Here is a 21,337-nt window from a genome sequence, read left to right as displayed (position 1 = left end):
AAATTGTGTGGGTGCACATCAGCTGAATTAAGGAAAGAAACGATTTGCCCATCTTCAAGGCCAAAGAGATAAGAATATATAATAGTCAGGAGTAGAGGAGGCAACAGACATCTTAGCTCAAATTCATAATGGAAAAACAAAGCTGAAATATAGTGAGGAGGAATGTCTGAGAACAACTGACAACAATATTAATTTCTTCCTACCTTACATTTTCTCATCATACATTTATTGGAGAGGGAAAAAAACCACAAAAAACAAATTTTAAAAAGTGTGGAAAATTGAGATAGCTGTTTTCCATAAGTATCACCAAAACAGATCTAGAAACCAATACGGATTACTAATCAAACACACAGCATCAAAGAAGTTTTAAAATAGAAATAATGAAAAAAAAATACAGTTATATTAAGAATCCTACAAGGTCAAATACTTTGAGGGAGCACAGAGTGAGTAAAACACAAATGAAGACTCAAATCCCAGCTCTGCCACTTCCTAGCTAGCTGTGTGGACCTGGACAAGCTCCCTCTATGCCCCAGTTTCCTAATGTATAAAATGGAACTTCACACAACTGTCATAAGCATGAAGTGGAAGAATGTACGTTAAGTGCTATGTACAGTACTTGCACAGGGATAGCTATCATTTTGAATGAATTTTTTTAGCCCAAACATTGAGTCCTGACGATCAAATAATAAATGAAACACATTCACAGCATCATACCTTAAACTGATGTATTTCAATTTTGTGAGTGTTAAGGCCAAACTCTACCTAAACCAAGAGGTTTCATCAACAACATCTAAATCCATGCCCTCTGATTAAAGATTTTTAATAAACCAGAAAGCCTGTGGGGTTCTTTTCCACACAGGCTCAAACCTACCTGTGTTACTCAACTTCTACATTTATCACAAGACCCTGTGGGCTCTCTGGGTGTCTCTTTTCAGCTGCGTGAGTATGTATGAACTATTTCATGTAGAAAGCTACCCTAGAATATTCTATAGTGCCTGCTCCTGATCTCTTAGTCCTTTTTAAAAGAATGTCTTCCTATCTTTATTTCGAAAGATCAAATGCAGGCATATTAAATTCGGGTATATTCCATATATCAAATTCTTTTATAGAACTAAAAATGAAAACATTTACTTTTTTAGCTTATTCTATACAAATGGCAATATAACAATTGGGGGTTCATTTTTTCCTTTTAAGTGTAACTGACTTGCCTATCAGAAACCACCAGGAGAATAAAATTTATTTGCAAGCTAAACAGTTAACTGTCAGTCTAACTGATGGGATTTTTTTAGGATTGGATAAAGAGAGTTAGACTTCAATATCTCAGGCAAGATCCTTCTGTCCAAGAAACACAAACATTTTGGATTAGTAATTAGAAGATTATTGTCCCACATTATTCAGATCTAATCACATTCTGAGTTGTTTTTAGCCTTGGACTCTCCAAATTCTTTGACAAATGAAAAAAATAGTTTTAAAAATATTAGGCTTGCTTAGGATTTCTTCTTATACCCTTCTATGACCTTTGTGAGAAAACTGTTCTGTGATCTCATCAAATAATGAGGCTTTAAAAAGTAGGTAGCATAAAACTAAAAATCTCCCTTTTCATAAAAAAAACAATAATGCTATTATAAAGGTAGAACAAATGTTTACTGTTAGCATTCACAAATATTAAATAGGATTACCTCTAAAAAATGTTTTTTAAAGCAAATACTTAACTATTCAGTTTAAGTAAAATTAAACAATATATGTTCTCTTTACTAACAAAGCTCAATGTCTGTTTCTGGAAATCCTCTCTGGCTAGAAATAGATTTAGAACATTATTTGCTTAATTAAAACTACAGTGGAGTGCCCACCAATTTTATCTGAAGACTGCTCTATATGTGAAACATTTTTTTTTTTTAAATATTGTAAATGGACTCTTTCTTTCACTGTTGGAGATCAAGTCACAGCACACAAGCATGGTCAGATTTTAATTTACCTCAATGGGGGAAAACAGATATAATCAAACTGATAGCTCTATCCAAACATATTATTTATTCTTTATGACCACCTACTGCACCCACAAAATTGGTTTCAGGAACTCCAGCAAGTAGTCCTATACTACTTATAAAATCTAATTTGATACAATCAAGGCATGACAAAATTGAGGTTACTAGAGAGAATGGACTGCTTTTTTCTACATATTATAATGACCTCTTCTCTCACAGGAAAGATATTACTTTGACTTTATGCTAGACTTAAATTCACAGAGAAAGTTTCTTAGATTAGCTGTACTATCCTTGCTTCTCTGGTGACCGACTCGCCCCAGTTTTCTCAGGCCTTTCCTGGTTTTAGCACTGGAAGTCCCACATTTTGGGATACTCCAAGCCAGGTAAATCCAGATGGTCATCCTACCTACTTACAAGAATTAGTGATTTATCTTCAAAACAGCTTTAGCTGATACCATTAAAAGATTGGATTAATAGCTGATGTAAATAATGGTGACCACTTTTTAGTGATTCTGTACATTCTGGAAGTAAAAAATACATGTCTGAAACTTCCTGAGTTACTAAATCAGTATGTTCTCAAAAGGAACATAGGAGAAAGCCAATTAAAATGATACAGAAAAAAGAAAATAAAAAAATTTTAGTGGTTGGGATAATAGCTCTTTTGTTCCTGATGCAACTTATGTATTCAGAGCTCTTTGGCATTCTAACCTAGAATTCTTAGTTCATAATTAGAAGATTCATACTATAACTAAATATACTTATATTTTCACCTAAAAAATTAACAGTTAATATAGATAACAGGGAAAAAAATTTAAGATATTAAAATGATTTTCAAAGATATGGCTACAAAATAAATGTGTGTATGTGTGTAGCAATCTTATACTACCATATTTCTTTTTTATTCCTCTTCAAGTTTTTAACAATCTTCATTTCTTAACAGAAAAGGAGCCTATTTCCCAAATTAAAAAAAATATTCTTTACTAAAATTTCCCCTTAAAATCTTACATAAATAACTTATGCTACAAAACTTTATAGAACTATAATACAATATGTTTAAAGATGTGATGAAGAGCACATTTAAAACTATTTTAAAAGGAGGTCAAATCTGACCTCTGGGCCATGAAACACTACATTAACAGTTCTGCAGAAAGAAAAATGATAAGGTATGAAATGAAGGCTCAGAAACTAGGACCTTATCAGTTAGAGTATGAGTCAAGCCTGTAAGACAAATTGCTCAGCAAGGCAAGTCACCTTCCTGCTGTGATGAGGATATAGCTGAATTTCCAATGCTACTAACTATCTCCCTCATCATGTCTCCTAGACTTGATATCATACAGTCAAGGAATGGCTTATAGTTCTGAAGCATCTGCTACTTATTTTGAATACATTTTGTCAAAGTCACCAACTAGGATAATTATCTTTGTCCTTTAACTGGCAACTCAGTGTTAAAATAAAAATCTTCAAAATAAAAACTATTGTACAAGGAACCTGCATTAACAAAGAATGATGATTCTATCTCAGATTTTTTAAGTAAACTAAGTTTGTTATTTAAATCATTTTAACAGTTTGCTTGGTTCTTATAAATAAAATCTGTAACATAAAAATTTAGCAAAGCCCACAAACTGTCTCACTTTAAATGTGTACCTGAACATTGATGGACTTTTTCAGCAGTTCTTCTACAAAGTTCCAGTTTGATTCCATTTGTCTCTAGAAAGGGAGAAAATATTGCATTAAAATTACTGCTCTTAATTATTATTAAAATTGTAAAGTAGCAAGTTAAGTGTGAAGTACATTTTCTACTATCATCAGATATCATTACAATTTCTTGACTGTCTAAAATTACTTTGGCAAAGAGTTAGTTGACAGACTTGGAAGAAAAAAATTTACAACTATTCCAATCCCATATAAACCTTATCAGGAGTGGTTTTATCAAACAGTGGTACTTCTATAAAATTATAAATGTTTTAACAAATAATAAATTTTTGCTGTCAGATATAATCTAACAGGGGAAAAAAAGAACTTTAAGTATATTTTGGATTTTTTTACACCAGCGACTGTTCTTCTTTATTCTGTACTTTACTCAGCAGAGATTTTTACCTTCGTTTTATGCATAACAGCTTCAAGATGGTCCACTCTAGTAAACAAGTAACTAAAAATTTTATATAGAAAATTAAAAAAAAACTTTTATACACTGCTACCTCATTTAGCCAATGGTCACTTATCTGGCAACCTCAACTATCCGGAAGACTCTCTACAATAAAGAAGAAAGCCAAAAAAGACTTTCACAAAGCCAACATATTTCACAAAGGCTAGGCACTGAGAACAATTCTACTTTTCCAAAGGGAAAGCCTGGAGGAACTTTTCACAGGATACCTAGTTCATTTGACACTCAGTTCTTAAAGGTTTGGATATGTGGATATCGGTCAAAACCAGAAGCAAAGAAAGTACCCCCAAGAAGAAGTAACAACTAGTTTCTGACAAGGTAAGAATAAAAGGTGCAGAAGTTACCATAAGACTACAGAAAACTAAGTCACAGGCCTTAAAGAATAAAGGCAAAGAGCCTCATCTACCCTTCTATCCGTGTTATAACAACTATGTTGTTCACTGAACTCAAGTGACCAATACAAAGTTAAAGCATGTTCAATATTCTTGATTTTAAATGGCTGGATAATGTTCATGTAAGATGCTGACTGTATAAAATCACTAAATAAATATTTCCTTAATAAAGGTGCCTAGTGACTGTGGTAGCCAGCCTCTAAGACAGCCCCCAGTGTCCCCTGTCTCCTGGTATTCATACCCTTATTTAATCCCCTCCCACACTGTACCAGACTTGGTGTGTTACCAACAGAATACCAATACTAGTAGGACTGATAGTATGTCAATTCCAAGATTAGAAGTCACTGAAGCTTCCATCTTAATGACAATCTCTCTCGTTGACTCCTGGGAAAAGCTGTGCTATGAACAGGATCGAAGAAGCCCACATGATGAGTGACTGAAGCTTCCTGCCAAGGTGAGTGAGACTAGAAGTGATTCCTCCAGCCCCAGTCAGGTCTTCAGAGACTGAGGCCCCAGGTGACAGCTTGACTCTAACCTCATGAGATCCTGAGCCAGGAGCCCCTAGGCTCCTACTGGATGCCAGAACCTCAGGAACTATGTGAGAAAATGTTTGTTTTAAGCTGCCAAATTTTGCTACACATCAATAGATAACTAGTACAATGATGCAGTTATTTTTAGAAAGGAATTATTGGTTTTTTGAAATACATTTATGTAAATAAAGTGAATGCAAAATATTTATAAGGAAAAAATATGTAGTAAAGAATTTGGCCTTGCCCAAAGAGGTCTGACCTTTATCCTTGGCTTCTGGGAGATAATCTCCCGGGCCCTTGGAATGTTTTGCCTGATAGGAGTATCTTTGTTTGCCCCTGGGCCTAGGGTCATACTATAGTCTAACAATGTAACTGAGGGTGGAGGGTGGCCACACCCACACAGTCTTTGGGTAGGGCTAATTATACCTGAAAACCAACAGTGTAACTTAGGCTGGGGGCTTTGGGTCCTGTATTATTTGAGGTGAAGACTGAGCTCAACCATCATGTCGATGCAATCCATTATGCCTACGTAATGGAGCTCTAACAAAAATTCTGACCACTGCAGTTCAGGCAAGCTTCCCCGGTTGGAAATACTCCCTGCATACTGTCACACACTGATGTCAGGTGACAAAGATGTCTCAACTCTATGAGGAGAGGACAACAGAAGCTCCACATTTGCTACTTGTCCTGGACTCTGCACTATGTACTCTTCCCTTTACTAATTTTAATCTATATCCTTTCCCCATAATAAACCGTAACTGTGAGTATAAAAGCTTTCAGGGAGTTCTGTGAGTCCACATAGATTACATGGCTCTGGGAATCCCCAAGCTTGTAATTAGCATCAGAAATGAGGTAGCCTTGAGGATTGTGCTCTAAAACTCTCTCAAAAAGGAGACCATTTTGTTTTAGCAATACTATGTGTACATTGTGTTCGGGTCTTTACATTATTACTTCCTAAAATAAATCGTACCCAACTCATAGATAACAAAATTAAGTCTCAGAAATGTCACGTACATAGAAGTCAGAGCATGAATTCAAATCCAAGTAGGTTTGGCTCCAAAGCCAGTGTTCCTTCCATTATACCATGCTATCAATAAATGAGTTTCTTTTTCTAACAAATTTTCCCTCAGCTTCCAGCAATCCACTTTTATATTATTCTTTACTAAGATAACATCACCACTAGTCTCAAATAATCAGGAGCATGACAGGGTTGATGTATTTAGCTTTATAATTTGATAGGGCTAATGAGTATATTTTGGTTATTCTAGTAATTTGAATCATACAAATCAGAGAGAAGTAGTATGATTCTCAGCCAAAGAATTTCAACTCTATTTAATAGTACTGTGGTTATAATCTAAAACAAAAATAAACCATAATTCAGAGGAAAGAATGGCAACTATATCATGCCATGCCCAAATCAAGTCTAAGTGGGAAAATATGTATAAAAGGGTAACATATTTTTCTTCCACAGGGAAACTTAACTTTAAGCAGCTACGGGTATTTTTTTTTTTTCTGTATACTAAGTTGTAGTATAGAAAGGAGGTAACAGTCATCAATTTGGGGCTATGTTTTATATTTCTTATCCCACTATTAAAACAAAGACACTCACTTAAGCTTCAGCACAGGTGGTATTTCCACCGGAAATATAAAATAGATACCCGACTCTCCACTTTCAGCCGACTAGGTAACCTGGAGCAACTCTCATTTTAAGGTTTATTTCACACCTTTTATCTAGTCACCATTTCAGATATTTCAAAGAAATGCATCAGCTGGCCTGACTGACTGCACTATGTTCTGGGCAGGGAAAGCACTGTTAAAATGATCCCTGCAATGCCCCAAAGTAATTTTTCTCTTTAAACTATATTTGCTTTTAAAATAGATGTCTGGGATTGTAAGAGGCTAACACACTCTCATCAGGAACAAGACAAGGATGCCCACTCTCACTACTTTTATTCAACATAGTTTTGGAAGTCCTAGCCACAGCAATCAGAAAAGAAAAAGAAATAAAAGGAATCCAAATTGGAAAAGAAGAAGTAAAACTGGCACTGTTTTCAGATGACATGATACTATACATAAAAAATCCTAAAGACGTTACCACAAAACTACTAGAGCTCATCAATGAATTTGGTAAAGTTGAAGGATATTAATATACAGAGATCTGTTGCATTTCTACACACTAACAATGAAAAATCATAAAGAGAAATTAAGGAAACAACTCCACTTACCATTGTATCAAAAGAAATAAAATAATTAGGAATAAACCTACCTAAGGAGGCAAAAGACCTGTACTCTGAAAACAATAAGATGTTGATAAAAGAAACGGAAGATGACAGAAACAGATGGAAAGATACATGGTGTTTTTGGATTGGAAGAAATCAACAGTTAAAATGACCATACTACCCAAAGCAATCTACGGATTCAGTGCAATCCCTATCAAATTACCAATGGCATTTTTCACAGAACTGGAACAAAAAGTTTTTTAATTTGTATGGAAACACAAAAGACCCTGAATAGCCAAAACAATCTTGAGATAGAAGAATGGAGCCAGAGGAATCATGCTCCCTGACTTCAGACTATATTACATAGCTACAGTAATCAGAACAGTATGGTACTGGCACAGAAACAGACACATAGATCAATGGAACAGGATAGACGGCTCAGAAATAAACCCACACACTTATGGTCAATTAATCTATGACAAAGGAAGCCAGAATATACAATGAAGAAAAGACAGTCTCTTCAACAAGTGGTGCTGGGAAAACTGGGCAGCTACATGTAAAAGAATGAAATTACAACATTCTCTAACACCATATACAAAAATAAACTCAAAATGGATTAAAGACCTAAATGTAAGACCAGATACTATAAAACTCCTAGAGGAAAACATAGGAGGAACACTCTTTGATATAAATCACAGCAATATTTTTTTGGATCCGTCTCCTAGAGTAATGGAAACAAAAGCAAAAATAAACAAATGGGACCTAATTAAACTTAAAAGCTTTTGCACAACAAAGGAAACCATAAACAAAATGAAGACAACCTACAGAATGGGAGAAAATATTAGCAAATGATGCTATAAAAAAGGGATTAATTTCCAAAATATACCAACAACTCAATATCAAAAAACCAAACAACCCAATCAAAAATTGGGCAGATGACCTATGTAGGCATTTCTTCAAAGAAGACATACAGATGGCCATCAGACACATGAAAAGATGTTCAACATCACTAATTATTAGAGAAATACAAACCAAAACTATAATGAGGTATCACCTCACACCAGTCAGAATTGCCATCATCAAAAAGTCTACAAATAATAAACACTGGAGAGGGTATGGAGAAAAGGGAACCCTCCTACACTCTTGATGGGAATGTAAATTGGTGCAGCCACTATGGAGAACAGTATGGAGGATCCTTAAAAAATTAAAAATAGAACTACCATATGATCCAGCAATCCCACTCCAGATACATGCCCCCCAATGTTCAATGCAGCAGTACCTACAATAGCCAAGACATGGAAGCAACCTAAATGTCCATCAACAGATGAATGGATAAAGATGTGCTGTGTGCATATGTGTATATATATGTATACATATATATATATGTATACATATATATACACATACACACACACACACAATGGAATTTTACTCATCCATAAAAAAAGAATGAAATAATGCCATTTCCAGCAATATGGATGGACCTGTAAGTCAGAGAAAGACAAATATTATATGATATCACTCATACGTGGAATCTTTAAAAAAAAAATACAATGAACTTATTTACAAAACAGAAATAGACTTATAGACATAGAAAATGAACTTATGGTTACCAAAGGGGAAAGAGGGGAAGATATAAATTGGGACTGTGGGATTAACAGATACACACTACTATACATAAAATAGATAAACAACAAGGACCTACTGTATAGCACAGGGAACTATATTCAACATCTTGTAATAACCTATAATGGAAAAGAATGTGAAAAAGAATATATATAACTGAATCACTTTGCTGTACCCTTGAAACACTGTACACTTCAATTAAAAAAATAAATAGAAACAAATAAAATGGATGACTGGGATTGTAAGAGTTTAACACACTCTTATCTAGGTTGGGAGAAAAGCATTAAACAGAAATATATAAAAATCTAAAGTCTCTAGTATGAGAAGTGAGATACCAAATTTTCCTTATAGGTCTGTATTAAGGAATTGGCAACTTCTGTGATTTAAATCCACATACAGCAAAAGTCCAATTTACAAAAACTTAAAAAAAATTAACCATACCTCAAACCTATTTAAAATGTAAAGATTTCACATTAACCTTCAGGGCAAAAGCAGTTCACATTTAAAAACTGAAACATCTCTATGATTATCACAAGACTAGAGGTATTTCTCTGCTGCAGAACATATGACTAACTATTATTACTTCATACCATCCTCTCACACCAGATTATTCTTTAGTGGAATAAAGCATGCTTAATGCATAACCATTTTCTATATGGTAGCTGGCTACGCTAATACATCATCAGGAGAAAAAAAGAATTCAGATAATTTTCAAAATTCTGATCTAAGTATATCTCAGAAACAAATTAAAATCCTATATAATCTCTCTGAGAGAATGAGTCAATACACCTTTATGTTCATAGATTAAAATGATTATATGATTTATAAACCAAATTGAGACACTTTTGAGAATAAAAGGGAAAAAACTAACCAGACAGGATGAAGGGAAAATGGGCATAAACTGGGACTGTCCCTGGCAGACTGGTACACATGGTTACGCTACCAGAGACCTATTCATGAGAGGAAGTCCTCAGAAAGTTTCTCATATCAAATTTATCTAAGTGATAAAAATAGGGTGATATTTAACCACTGTGTACCTCAGTTTCTTTACCTGTAAAATGGATATAATATTAACTTCTTGCCTACTGCATAACACTTCATTGAGATAAAAACCAAATAGTCACTCTGAGATATTAAACACTTTGCAAATGCAATATGCTAAAGGTTATCACCCCTAATGAAGACTATCATTAACTGGAGAACTTAAGTTTTTCTTTTAAAGCCATTAAGAAGTCAAGAAACGTTTGAAACTCTTTGAAGACTCATGAATAAAGGCAAAGTCTATTTTACATATACACATACACATTACACATCTTTATTATTTTATCATATGAAAGGTGGGTTTTTTTTCCCAAATACCATGGCTCTTTCCTCTTAAAACCTTCTACATAATTTTAAAAATTAAGATTTAAAAAAACATATGTATCTTGGCAAAAGAAAATCATAAAGGAACTGCTGACAAAGGTTAAGCTATTTTAAATACAGAGAATTCTTTCACTATCTTGATCCAGAGCTAATAAAAGCAATGATGTCCTACGGAGTTCCCTCTATGAAACTGAAGAGTGATTTCAGCAATGCAACATAGGGTGGTTGTACCAGTACAATTCAACATTACAACAGTAATACTAATGATATATATTAATGTGGCTAGATTACCTACCATACTGGGAGCATGTGGGGGTCAATATCAACCACTACTGAAATGTACCATTCACTCAAATAAGCGTTAACGGCAGTTCCAGCAAGCATTAATAACCTGAAAGCATGTTCCTTGAAGCAAGAGGCAGTACAATCTATTTCATGTGTATCCTATCCCGGGCACCCATTATTACGATGGCCACTCAGTAGGAACTCAGAAGTGTTTACCTAATTACCGTATTTATTTACACTGCAGAAATATGTATTTGGAAGAATTAAGGTTGGGTGGTAAGAGAAATAAAAATGCTTATGTAAAGACCTTTGAATTATAGGTAAATTTTTTGAGTTCTTTCATTGTTGTTCTAGTATTTTAAGAACTAAAAGATGTGAAACATAACCATATTAACTCTATTATAATACTCAATAAAAGGACTACTACAGTAATAATGGCATTTATCAGTTACCATGTATCAGTATGGGAAGGACTCATGTGCATAAACAAAGGACATATGATCCTTCTCTCTGAGAAGTTCATTCTATTGATCTTATTGATCTCTCTCAATGAATTGGTAGAATGCTTAAATACATCGATACTGAGCTGTGTGTGGACTTCTCAGAGCACTTTCTGACTTATCTTACTATATCTTGTGATCTCCTAAAGGACCTTTTATTACTAGGGAATCACTTAGAGGACCTCTAAGGCCCTTTCCATTTCTAGGACACTATGTCAATACTAACTGACCCTCAGATTCCACGGATGATGTCTGGGCTCTGTCTAGTATTCCAAAAAGAGGAAAATCTGTGAAGTCCATCAAGGAACATGTTTCATAAAGCAAAGGTTCCTATACCTGATAAGAGTATGAGATCCAAGGGACTTTTTAAAAATAAGAATTCCCAAACTCCAGACCAGATTACAGTACTAAAACAGGATCTCTAGATTTAAGAAATCTGAATTTTTAAAAACTCACAGATAGGTCTGTTGATCAGCCAGGCTTGTTAACCACTGCCAGAAAAAAAGACCAATTTTGAAAATACAGACATGCTTATTTTATGGAACTGATGGGTTAATATAATACTATATTACTTCTGAACATGGAAGAAGTTATATACAAATAGGGTTTCAAATAAATACATCTATCAGCTGGTTTTATTTCATAGGGCTTTTTAAATAACACTGAAAAAAATGTTTCTAACTAGAAATTAATATACTAGTTAAAATCTCTGTCTTTTTACTTGAAGCAACTTCATGGTTGTTTAATAGATTAAAATATCTTCACAAATATCTTCTCTAATTCATTTCTAGAGATGTAGGCTTTCCCTTCGGCAATCTTAGAGATTTTAGAACTAGAAGAAATCTGAACAGAACAATCCAGTCCCGTGATTTCTGGATGAGAGAACAGAGGCCCAGAAAGGTTTAAGTAATTTATTAACGGTCACAAAACTACTTAGTAGCAGGCCAGGACTAGATCCCAAGTCTTTTCCCTAAACAAATAATAAAAACAAAGTTTATCATTTTCAAGATGTTTACAGAAAGGTTTACAGCTTCTAGATTCAGAAGCTGAGTTGATTTCTGTAGGATTATAATCTGATTTTTGTTGTTTCTGCTCACTTGCTAATTTGCCTACAAAAAATACATATTGATTGATAATACAAGAAAGTTTGAAAAAATAAAATCTTACCATTTCATCTGGTATTCCATGGCGATCAAACTGATAAAATGATGCTACATGAGCAATAATCCACCAACTAAAACCCAATGGATCCCTGGGCTGGATTACAGGCACAGAAGGTCTTTTTCGGTCATTTGATTTTTCAAAGAGCGTTTTCAGTAGTTTATTCAAACAGTTCCAAAATGACTATAGAAAAAGAGGTATTATGATTCAATTAAATTCAGACACTGATCCAATAACCTTTGATTTGGGTTTTTTCCTTCATTTTTGTAAGGAAATATACACACAAAAGAGAATACAAAACATATATATAAAACTTAGAGAATAATAAAAATACCCAGGTTAAAAATTAGAAAATGACTAGTTCCTACAGTTTCCACAATCACATCTTCTCCCATCCAGGAGTAACCATTATTCTGACTTCTATAATATATCATTCCCTAGTTTTTTAAGTTTTGCCACATAGATATACATGTCTCAATCACATATTGTTTGGCTTCACCTGTTTTTTTTTTTTTTTTTAATGTGTTTGTATTCTTACGTAGCTTGTTTCTATTCTTTGGTAACTTACTTCTTTTCCTCAACATTATATTTGTGAGATTTACCCATATTAGTGAGTATAGCCATAGTTCATCAGAGTATTCCAATATATGACTATAAGATAAACTATTTACCTAATTTACTGTTGTTGAACATTTGATGCGTTTTAGTAAGATTTTTTTCTAGGTATTTGTCCGTTTTATATAAATATTTGATATTATCAGATATTTTAATATCTGCAGAGTTTGAAGGCATGTTTCCGTTTTCATTTCTAGTACTGACTTGTAATCATCTCAAGAAAGATAAGCCAATTTTAGTAATGTTTTTGAAGAACCAACTTTTGACTGTTTTGATCTTTCAATCTTTTGATCATCTTTGTTGTTTTCAATTTCATAAATTTGTGTTAGTCTTATTTACTACCTTTTATTTTCTTTGGGTTTACGATACAGGAATTTTTTCCCCTAACTTCTTACGATGATTTCTTAGCTCATTAATTTTCAACTTCTTTTCCTCTAACATTTGTATTTAAAGTTATATATTTCCCACTAATTATATCTTTAGCTGCAGTCCCAAAGCTTTAATTAGTAGTATGTTAGTTATCATTTACTTCAAGATATTTTATAATTTCCATTATATCTTCTTTCACCTATGGGTTATTTAGAAATGCATTTCAGTATTTCTAAGCATATGTGTATTTTTCTTTGTAGTTCTGTCAGTGTTTATTTTCTACATTTAACAGCATATTATTAGTCACATAAAATTTAAATATATTTTATCTTCCTGGTGCATTGGACCTTTAATCAGCATGAAATGACTTAATGCTTTCATTGGTTTTAAGTCTAATTTTCTCCAATATTAGTTTAATACATTACTTTTCTTATATCTTTTTTCTATCAACTGCATATCCTTCTGAATTTCGTTTTAGATTCTCTTATAAACAGCTTACAGTCTGTTCTGACAGTATATGTTTTAAATGAGCAATTAGTAGTACCTTTGCAGTTAATGTAATGTAACTCATATATTTAGTTTTAAACGTACCATCTTATTCTGTATTTCTATTTATACGTCTATTTTTTCCACCTATACCTCCTCCCTGCCTTCTTTTGGGTTGACTATTTCACTATTTTCCCCTTTATTAGCTTGTAAGTTAAATAACCTACTTTCTCTTCTTTTAGTGGTATCTTAGAAACAACAGCATACATTCAAATATCTTGGTAAGTTAATATATATCTTGCTCTTCTCTCGGACAAAACAAGGACCTTAAAATACTCTAACTCATTTATGCCCTACCCAATTTATAAGCCAGTATTACCATGTATTTTATTTTTTAATCCCATTAGATTATATTATTGATTTATACAGAACATTTACCACTTACTTTATTCCTTCTTCTGCCTAAAATTTATCTTTCAGGATTCCCTTCAATTTTGTTTCATTGAAAATTGTTTCACCCCAGTCTTGAAATGCTGGATGAAGAATTTTATGTTGAAAATTACCTTGTTTTAATTCAATGAAGATATCATTCCCACTGGCCTCCACTGCTGTTGAGAAATCAGCTGTCAGTCTAATTGTCATTCTTTTGAAAGTAGCATTTTTCTGTGTGAATGCTTTTAATCTCTTCTCTTTGTCTCCAATGTTCTGCAGTTTCACTATGATGTATCATGGTATGTTTTTCTTTTTATTTGCCCTAGGTGGAATTCATTGGGCTTTTTAATACGATAGCTTTCATTAACATTAGAAGATTTTAAGTCATTTTCTCTTCACATATTTTTTCTGTTCCACTTTCTACTTCCTCTCCCTTGGAACTATACGTAGAAGTATATCAGATATTCTCTCTAGTCTCACATGCTGCATTTATCTACCGTGTTTCTTCAGTTTTCTTTGATCTGTAACAGTTGTTCAGATTATCTTTCATGACTGACCCTGATGTTCTTGAAGAGTAGGCCAGCTATTTAGGTTTGACTAGTATTCCTTCATGATTAGATTCACACGATGCATTTTTGGCAGGAATATCAAAAAAATTTTTATTCTTTCAATGCATCACATTGAGGGTACATAATTTCAACTTGTCGTATTATTGGTTAACTTTGATATCTTGGTTAAGGCGGTATCTGCTAGATGTTCTGCACTGCAAAGTTACTGCTCCCTTTGTAACAGACAAATACTGTGCAGAGATACTTATCAAGCTATGTAAATACTGTGCTTTTCATCATATTTTTGACAGCCACTGAGGATTCTTGCCTGAAACAATTACTATGAGGATTGTCAAGTGGTATTTTCAAATTCCATATTATTTCTACATTTACTAAGAAGTTTCCCTTCTCTCCATTTATTTATATCACTAAAGACTCACAAATCCTTACTGTACAGATTACAGTCCTTTGCTATCATTTATTTTTTTGCTTGAATTATCCCAGATTTGGTGTGTGGGAGATCTTCATGTTGGCCCTTGTGTCCTTTTGACAAGTCCTCATCATTTTTTCAGCACCTCGTTAGTTTCTGGTACAAAAGGTTCCAGACTCATTTTTTATTTTGCATGCTCCCACCTAGAATCAGTCATTTTACCATTCTCTTTTCACTGGAGAATGGTTATTTCAAAACCAAGACATAGCTGAAATTTTCTCACTGCTACTCAGATATCCACCTAGTAAATAAGGTAGAAAATGTATATATGTCCACTCACACATATCACTCAAGAAATACTCATTAGTTTTCCTTTTCTTCCCTGAAATTTAAGTCTAAATGACATCTACTAGGTACTGAGTGTTGAGTTTTTAAGAATGCACTCATACAGATATAGCCAGTATTAGCTACATTTTAAAATATTTTCTGGGATAAAAATATGCCCTTAATCATATTAGTTTATTTTCATTCTTGGAGTTCCCACATAATTTGTGCTATGTGTGAATTCCCAAACATTCCTGATCCTCTCCTAGGCTTCTCTAATTGCTTCCTATCCTGTCCCCCTGGGAAGCAGCACCTTGTTGCCTCCACAAAGGTCAGCAGCAGCAATCCAGACAACATTTGAAAATAACTTAATAACCCTGAACTGCCGCTCCCCTTTGGACAATTTCCTTAAAGCATTAGTCCTTTTTTTTTTTTTTTTTTTTAAAGTTTTACTTGATTTTATTTATTTATTTATTTATTTATTTATTTTTGGCTGTGTTGGGTCTTCGGTTCGTGCGAGGGCTTTCTCCAGTTGCGGCAAGCGGGGGCCACTCTTCATCGCGGTGCGGGGACCGCTCTTCATCGCGGTGCGCAGGCCTTTCTCTATCGCGGCCCCTCCCGTCGCGGGGCACAGGCTCCAGACGCGCAGGCTCAGCAATTGTGGCTCACGGGCCCAGCTGCTCCGTGGCATGTGGGATCTTCCCAGACCAGGGCTCGAACCCGTGTCCCCTGCATTAGCAGGCAGATTCTCAACCACTGTGCCACCAGGGAAGCCCCGAGCATTAGTCCTTTGAACACTGACTTGGTTCCAGAAAATGTCCCTTTCTCAGTGGGAAGACTCAAAATCCCATTCAGTCTTCCCCTCCCTCATTCCAAAGAACAGGACGGAGGGTAGGCAGTCCTGTTCTTTGGAATTAAAGAGAGAAGGAATTAAATACTTCTTTTTGGAAGAATGTAAGTTTGCATGCACACACGTATATACACGCACACATATAATTTGTTCTTTAAAAAAAATAAACAGTGCATTACAGAAATCAGTGCTGACACATCATAAATTTTTAAAATCATGTACAAGAGAGAAAAAAAAAAATCTCTGCTTTCAGCAGTCTGGAAAGCTCCTAAGAATAGGTTCTATATAGAGCTTAGCCCTCTGTCAGCATTCAGGGGAATGATCACATCTCCTGCAATATCATTAACTCCTGAGTGAATGAAAGAGAAAAGCTTCCCTGTTCCTCCTGAATCTTTCAATTGCTTTTTCAGTTTTTCTTTCTCAGCTTATCCACATCCATCTTGGTCCCCAAAGCCATTGCCCATCTGATAGTACAAAGAGTAATTTTTAACTTGCTTCTTTGTTGTTTTAGAAGGAATTTTTTGTTTTGTTTCCTTTTTGTTTGGTCAATTTTTCTTGGTCTTGAGATTCTATTGAGGGAGTATGTCGTAGTTATTAGAGTCCATATAACCTCCATAGAGCAAAAGGTGGGACTAAATCGCTTTTCTTTTCTTCTTTTTATAAATTTATTTATTTATTTATTTTTGGCTGCGTTGGGTCTTCATTTCTGTGCACGTGGGCTTTCTCTAGCTGTGGCGAGTGGGGGCTACTCTTCGTTGCGGTGCGTGGGCTTCTCATTGTGGTGGCTTCTACTGTTGTGGAGCACAGGCTCTAGGCACGTGGGCACAATAGTTATGGCTCACGGGCTCTAGAGCACAGGCTCAGTAGTTGTGGCACACAGACTTAGTTGCTCCACGGCATGTGGGATCTTCCCGGACCAGGGCTCGAACCCGTGTCCCCTGCATTGGCAGGCGGATTCTTAACCACTGCGCCACCAGGGAAGTCCCTACCTCGCTTTTCTTTAAACTGAGGGCTTGTTCTATTGTGCCATACTGGTATTTCATTCAATGCTCAGGCTGGAAGTCCGAGATCAGGGTGCCAGCATGGTCACATGATGGCCCTCTTCCAGGTCACAGACGTCTGCTGTGTCCTCACAAGGAGGAAGGGTTTTTGAGTCTTTTTAAATGCTCTACTGTTGCCTTGTTTTATGTTGTTTTTAAGAAGTCTAGTGCAGGTCAACTTATTTAGCTTTTCTAAGTAATTTAGTCTTTTTGCCTAGAGGATTTGAAGATTTCCTTCAGGACTGGAAGATATTTCCTATATGTCTGAAGTCAAATAGTTTTACAATATGTCTCAGGATGGATTATTTGGAATTAATCTTTCCACTTAGCAAGCAGGCCATTTCAATATGTAGATTTGGGTCTTCTTTTACTTCTGGAATATTTTCTTGGATAATAATTTTGAGTGTTAGGTATATCCCATTGTTTTGGGTTTTTTTAGGGACTCCATTTATACATATGGTTATTTCTGCTTTGCTTATCTCCCATTTCAACCATTTTCTCTCTAACCATTTATATTCCTTTCTTTATCTCATTTTTACTCTCTTGGTTATTTTCCTGCCTTTCTTCCATGCCCCTTATTAAATTTTCATTTGAGTCTATTCTCCTTGGGCACTTTGTAATTTAGTCAATTCTATAATGATGTTTTCTTCCATTTCTCTCCTGCCTTCAGTTTATTCTTTTCATTAATTCCTAGCTTTTGGTCTATCTGTTTTAAAATCTGAATATCTTATTCAAGGTGCTTTTTTGTTTTTGTTTTTATAGCCTCAAATGCTTATCTCCTTAATTCAGTCTGGAGTATTGTCTTAGGATTTTCTTCTGCATTATAGTTGTTTCTGGGGAAGAGGGTATCCTCAGCTAAAGTATATCAAATCAATTCTGTTTCCTTGTAGTAACTTTATAAAGACTTGCTTAGTTTCCTTCTTTTCATTTTGCAGGTTTGGACTACTCTAAAATATTCCTAGTTCAGTGAAGCCCTCTTTTGTCAATGTACCAAAGTCCCATTTCTTTACTAGATTTCTTTTTTTTTGGTGGTGGTGGTGGTGGGAGAGTAGGTATGAATCCTTTGATTTTTTTTTTTTTATTTTACAAGAGACATTGTTCTATGCTTTTACTCCCTATCCCCTTCACCACCTAATCACCAAGGGGGAACCACTCCCTTTTTGCCTTTTTATTCTCCAGAAGCTCTACCTTCAAAGACTGCCTCATGTGTTGCACACACTTTTATGTTCCTATCCTTCTGATCTACAAGAAACCTTTCCAGTATTTTTCACATTCTTGAAATGGTTTTAGACCAATTTTATGGCTACTGCTAGCTCTCTTCTTCTCTCCTCAGAGCAGTTTTCCTCAGACTGCCTGCCCTTGCTTGACAGAAAGGTGTGGTAGTGCTTTGGTGGCTTTTACTTTTAATTTACAGCTTTGAACATTCTTACCTTGCAGGTATGCTATCAACCTGTTTCTGTGCAGTTTTATTTGTTCTTGCTATTCTATATTTTGGGGGAGGTTACATGAGAAGATGTGGGTTTAAGCGTCCACCCATTGTCCAAGGCTACTCAGAAGTCACTGGCTTGAAATTTTTAGTACAACCTAAGCAACATGAACTCAGGCTATAAAACTGTATGAGTGCTGGCTTACGATAAATACACTGAAGCAATTTTAAACTGAAAAGAAACACAGTTAAAGACAGGCAATTTTCCTTACAAATTTAGTTGAGCTTCTAGTTCATCCTTTTGGTGCCCCAGATTTATGGGTAGTTGGTGTATAGTAGGTTACCAACTTGAGTTGATTCTGAGCTTTGTCTTCTATTCTTGGACCTTATAATATATGAAAGCTAATGTTCCAAGTTTACATAATTCAGCAACTGCCTCTCAGCTTCAAGGTTCAGCTGACCTGAATTCCCACCTACATTTAGTATTTGGCCTCAATACTTCTTACTTTCAACAAGTTCACTGACACATCTAAAATGCTTATTATATGATATCCAGCATGATTAGATTAATTATTCTTTTAGCAGGAAGGTCAAACTGTCTTACTGTCAGGAATGGAAACTTCTAATTTAACTTTCAAAATAAAATAGCTTTCAAAATCTGTGAATAATATATTTTAGTTGTATTTAAAAAAATGAAATGACCTCAGATTTCCATTATTTTAAGACAAATAATTCTGGTTACTACATAAAATGAAAAGCATAACAGTCATTTAGGTTAAACAATACATATTACTATGCAAATTTCTACAATATAGTATTTTAAATTATGCCTACTTTTCTGCTTAAAATCTAGAAAAAGACTCAGGGCAACAAGTATGAACATGCCTTCATTAACTCTATGTAGTTTACACTTTCAAGTCTAAAATTTATAAAATAAGAACAATTCTAAAAAATATAAAATTCTTAAAGATAAACTTTGCAGAAAATGGAAAAATCGATGTTTACCATGTAAATGAAATAAAATATCCTGGAAAATAATCAAAGGAAAATATTGCTGAGACTGTGCAATATTTAAGTCTCATTGTGGAAAGCTTAATGCTACTGACAAACCAAAATGCCATGGAAAAACAACTTTCTTACTCAATAAGTAAAAATGTGTTAAATTTATACATAGTAAATTTACTTTATTTTACTTATACCTCGTAAATTTACTACTAAAATAACTCAAAATAAATATAGTACTATAAACCTCCAAAAAGTTATTATTAAAATTATATAGATTATTTTCACTGTCCTAAAAGTGCCCTGTGTTCTGCCCACCCTCAGAAACCACTAATCTTTTTACTGTTTTCATAGCTTTAGCTTTCACAGAATGTCATATAGTTGGAATCATACAGTGTGTAGCCTTTTAGTTTGGTTTCTCTCAGTTAGTTATATGCATTTAAGGTTCCTCCATGTCTTTTTATGGCTTGATAGCTCATTCTTTTTAGTGATGAATAATATTTCATTGTCTGGTACACCACAGTTTATCCATTTACCTACTGAAGGATATCTTGGCTGCTTCCAAGTTTTGGCAATTATGAATAAAGCTGCTATAAACATGCATGTGCAGGTTTTTGTGTTGACATGAGTTTTCATTGGGTAAATACCAAGAAGCACAATAGCTGGATCCATATGCTAAAACTATGTTTAGTTTTGTAAGAAACAAGCAAAATGTCTTCCAAAGTGGCTGTACCATTCTGCATTCCCACCAGCAATGAATGAGAGTTCCTGTTGTTCCACATTCTCATCAGCATTTAGAGTTGTCAGTGTTCCCAATTTTGGTCATTCTAATAGGAGTGGTATCTCATTGTTCTATCCGTTTACATTTCCCTGAATTTGTAGTGTCTTTAAAGAAATTTTTAAAATATTAGAATTGAGCTTTCAACTTGAAGAGCTACAGAGGAGTTTTTTAAATTTATGGATAAATTCTTGAAAATGTATATAGGAAGAAATTATTTTAAACTCCTAACTGGATAAGAACATATAACATAAACCATTTTAAGTATCATTTCACAGTGAATTATTTGTATTTACTTCTGCATATGAATATTTCTCTTTTTCTACTAATCCAGAACACTTGAAATAAAGTAAAGCCCCATTCTGAAGACTTGATTCAGAATGAGGTGAAGTAAAATTTCCCACCTTCCCCTTTGTGTTTTTCTTTCTCCTTCCTTGAAATAAGATACTGTAAAATTGATTAATAAAAACCTGTGCTTTATTTCTCCACAACTCTAAATCTGCCTCATTTCCTAACTAAAATGTTTCCTGGATTACTAGAGGGTTTTTAAGTATGGCCTAAAAGATTCTTCACAGAAAAAAAAAAGAACTTGAGAAAATAAAAGAGTCAAATCTTCTACTTCTCCTAGATGTTTCATATTACCAATTCAGGGTTAAAAATATAGTAGGTATTTAGTATTCAGTTAATGCTCTGTTTGGTGGTGGTTGTTGTCTTATTATAAAGAAAGACTTCGCAAGATTTTTCTTTGACAAAACCACTGCATGAATTCAATGTAAGAGCTAGTAACAATAACTAACATCAATTTTATAA

At 34.3% G+C, this 21,337-nt stretch overlaps 1 protein-coding gene across 2 annotated transcripts in view; it reads right to left on the bottom strand.

Moving 5' to 3' along the window:
* Positions 1 to 21,337, bottom strand: part of MMS22L (MMS22 like, DNA repair protein) — a 138,348-nt gene that overhangs the window by 92,608 nt on the left and 24,403 nt on the right. For both annotated transcript variants that reach the window (XM_057527910.1, XM_007169668.2), the window contains exons 10-11: positions 12,234 to 12,410; positions 3,630 to 3,692 (exon numbers count right to left, since the gene is read on the bottom strand). In XM_057527910.1, coding sequence (XP_057383893.1) covers positions 3,630 to 3,692; positions 12,234 to 12,410 — 240 coding nt within the window. The remainder of the gene's footprint in view (positions 1 to 3,629; positions 3,693 to 12,233; positions 12,411 to 21,337) is intronic.

This window comes from Balaenoptera acutorostrata, chromosome 14 (assembly GCF_949987535.1).
Source record: "Balaenoptera acutorostrata chromosome 14, mBalAcu1.1, whole genome shotgun sequence".
NCBI classification, from domain to species: Eukaryota; Metazoa; Chordata; class Mammalia; order Artiodactyla; family Balaenopteridae; genus Balaenoptera; species Balaenoptera acutorostrata.
This window is presented reverse-complemented; position numbering and strand designations above follow the sequence as displayed.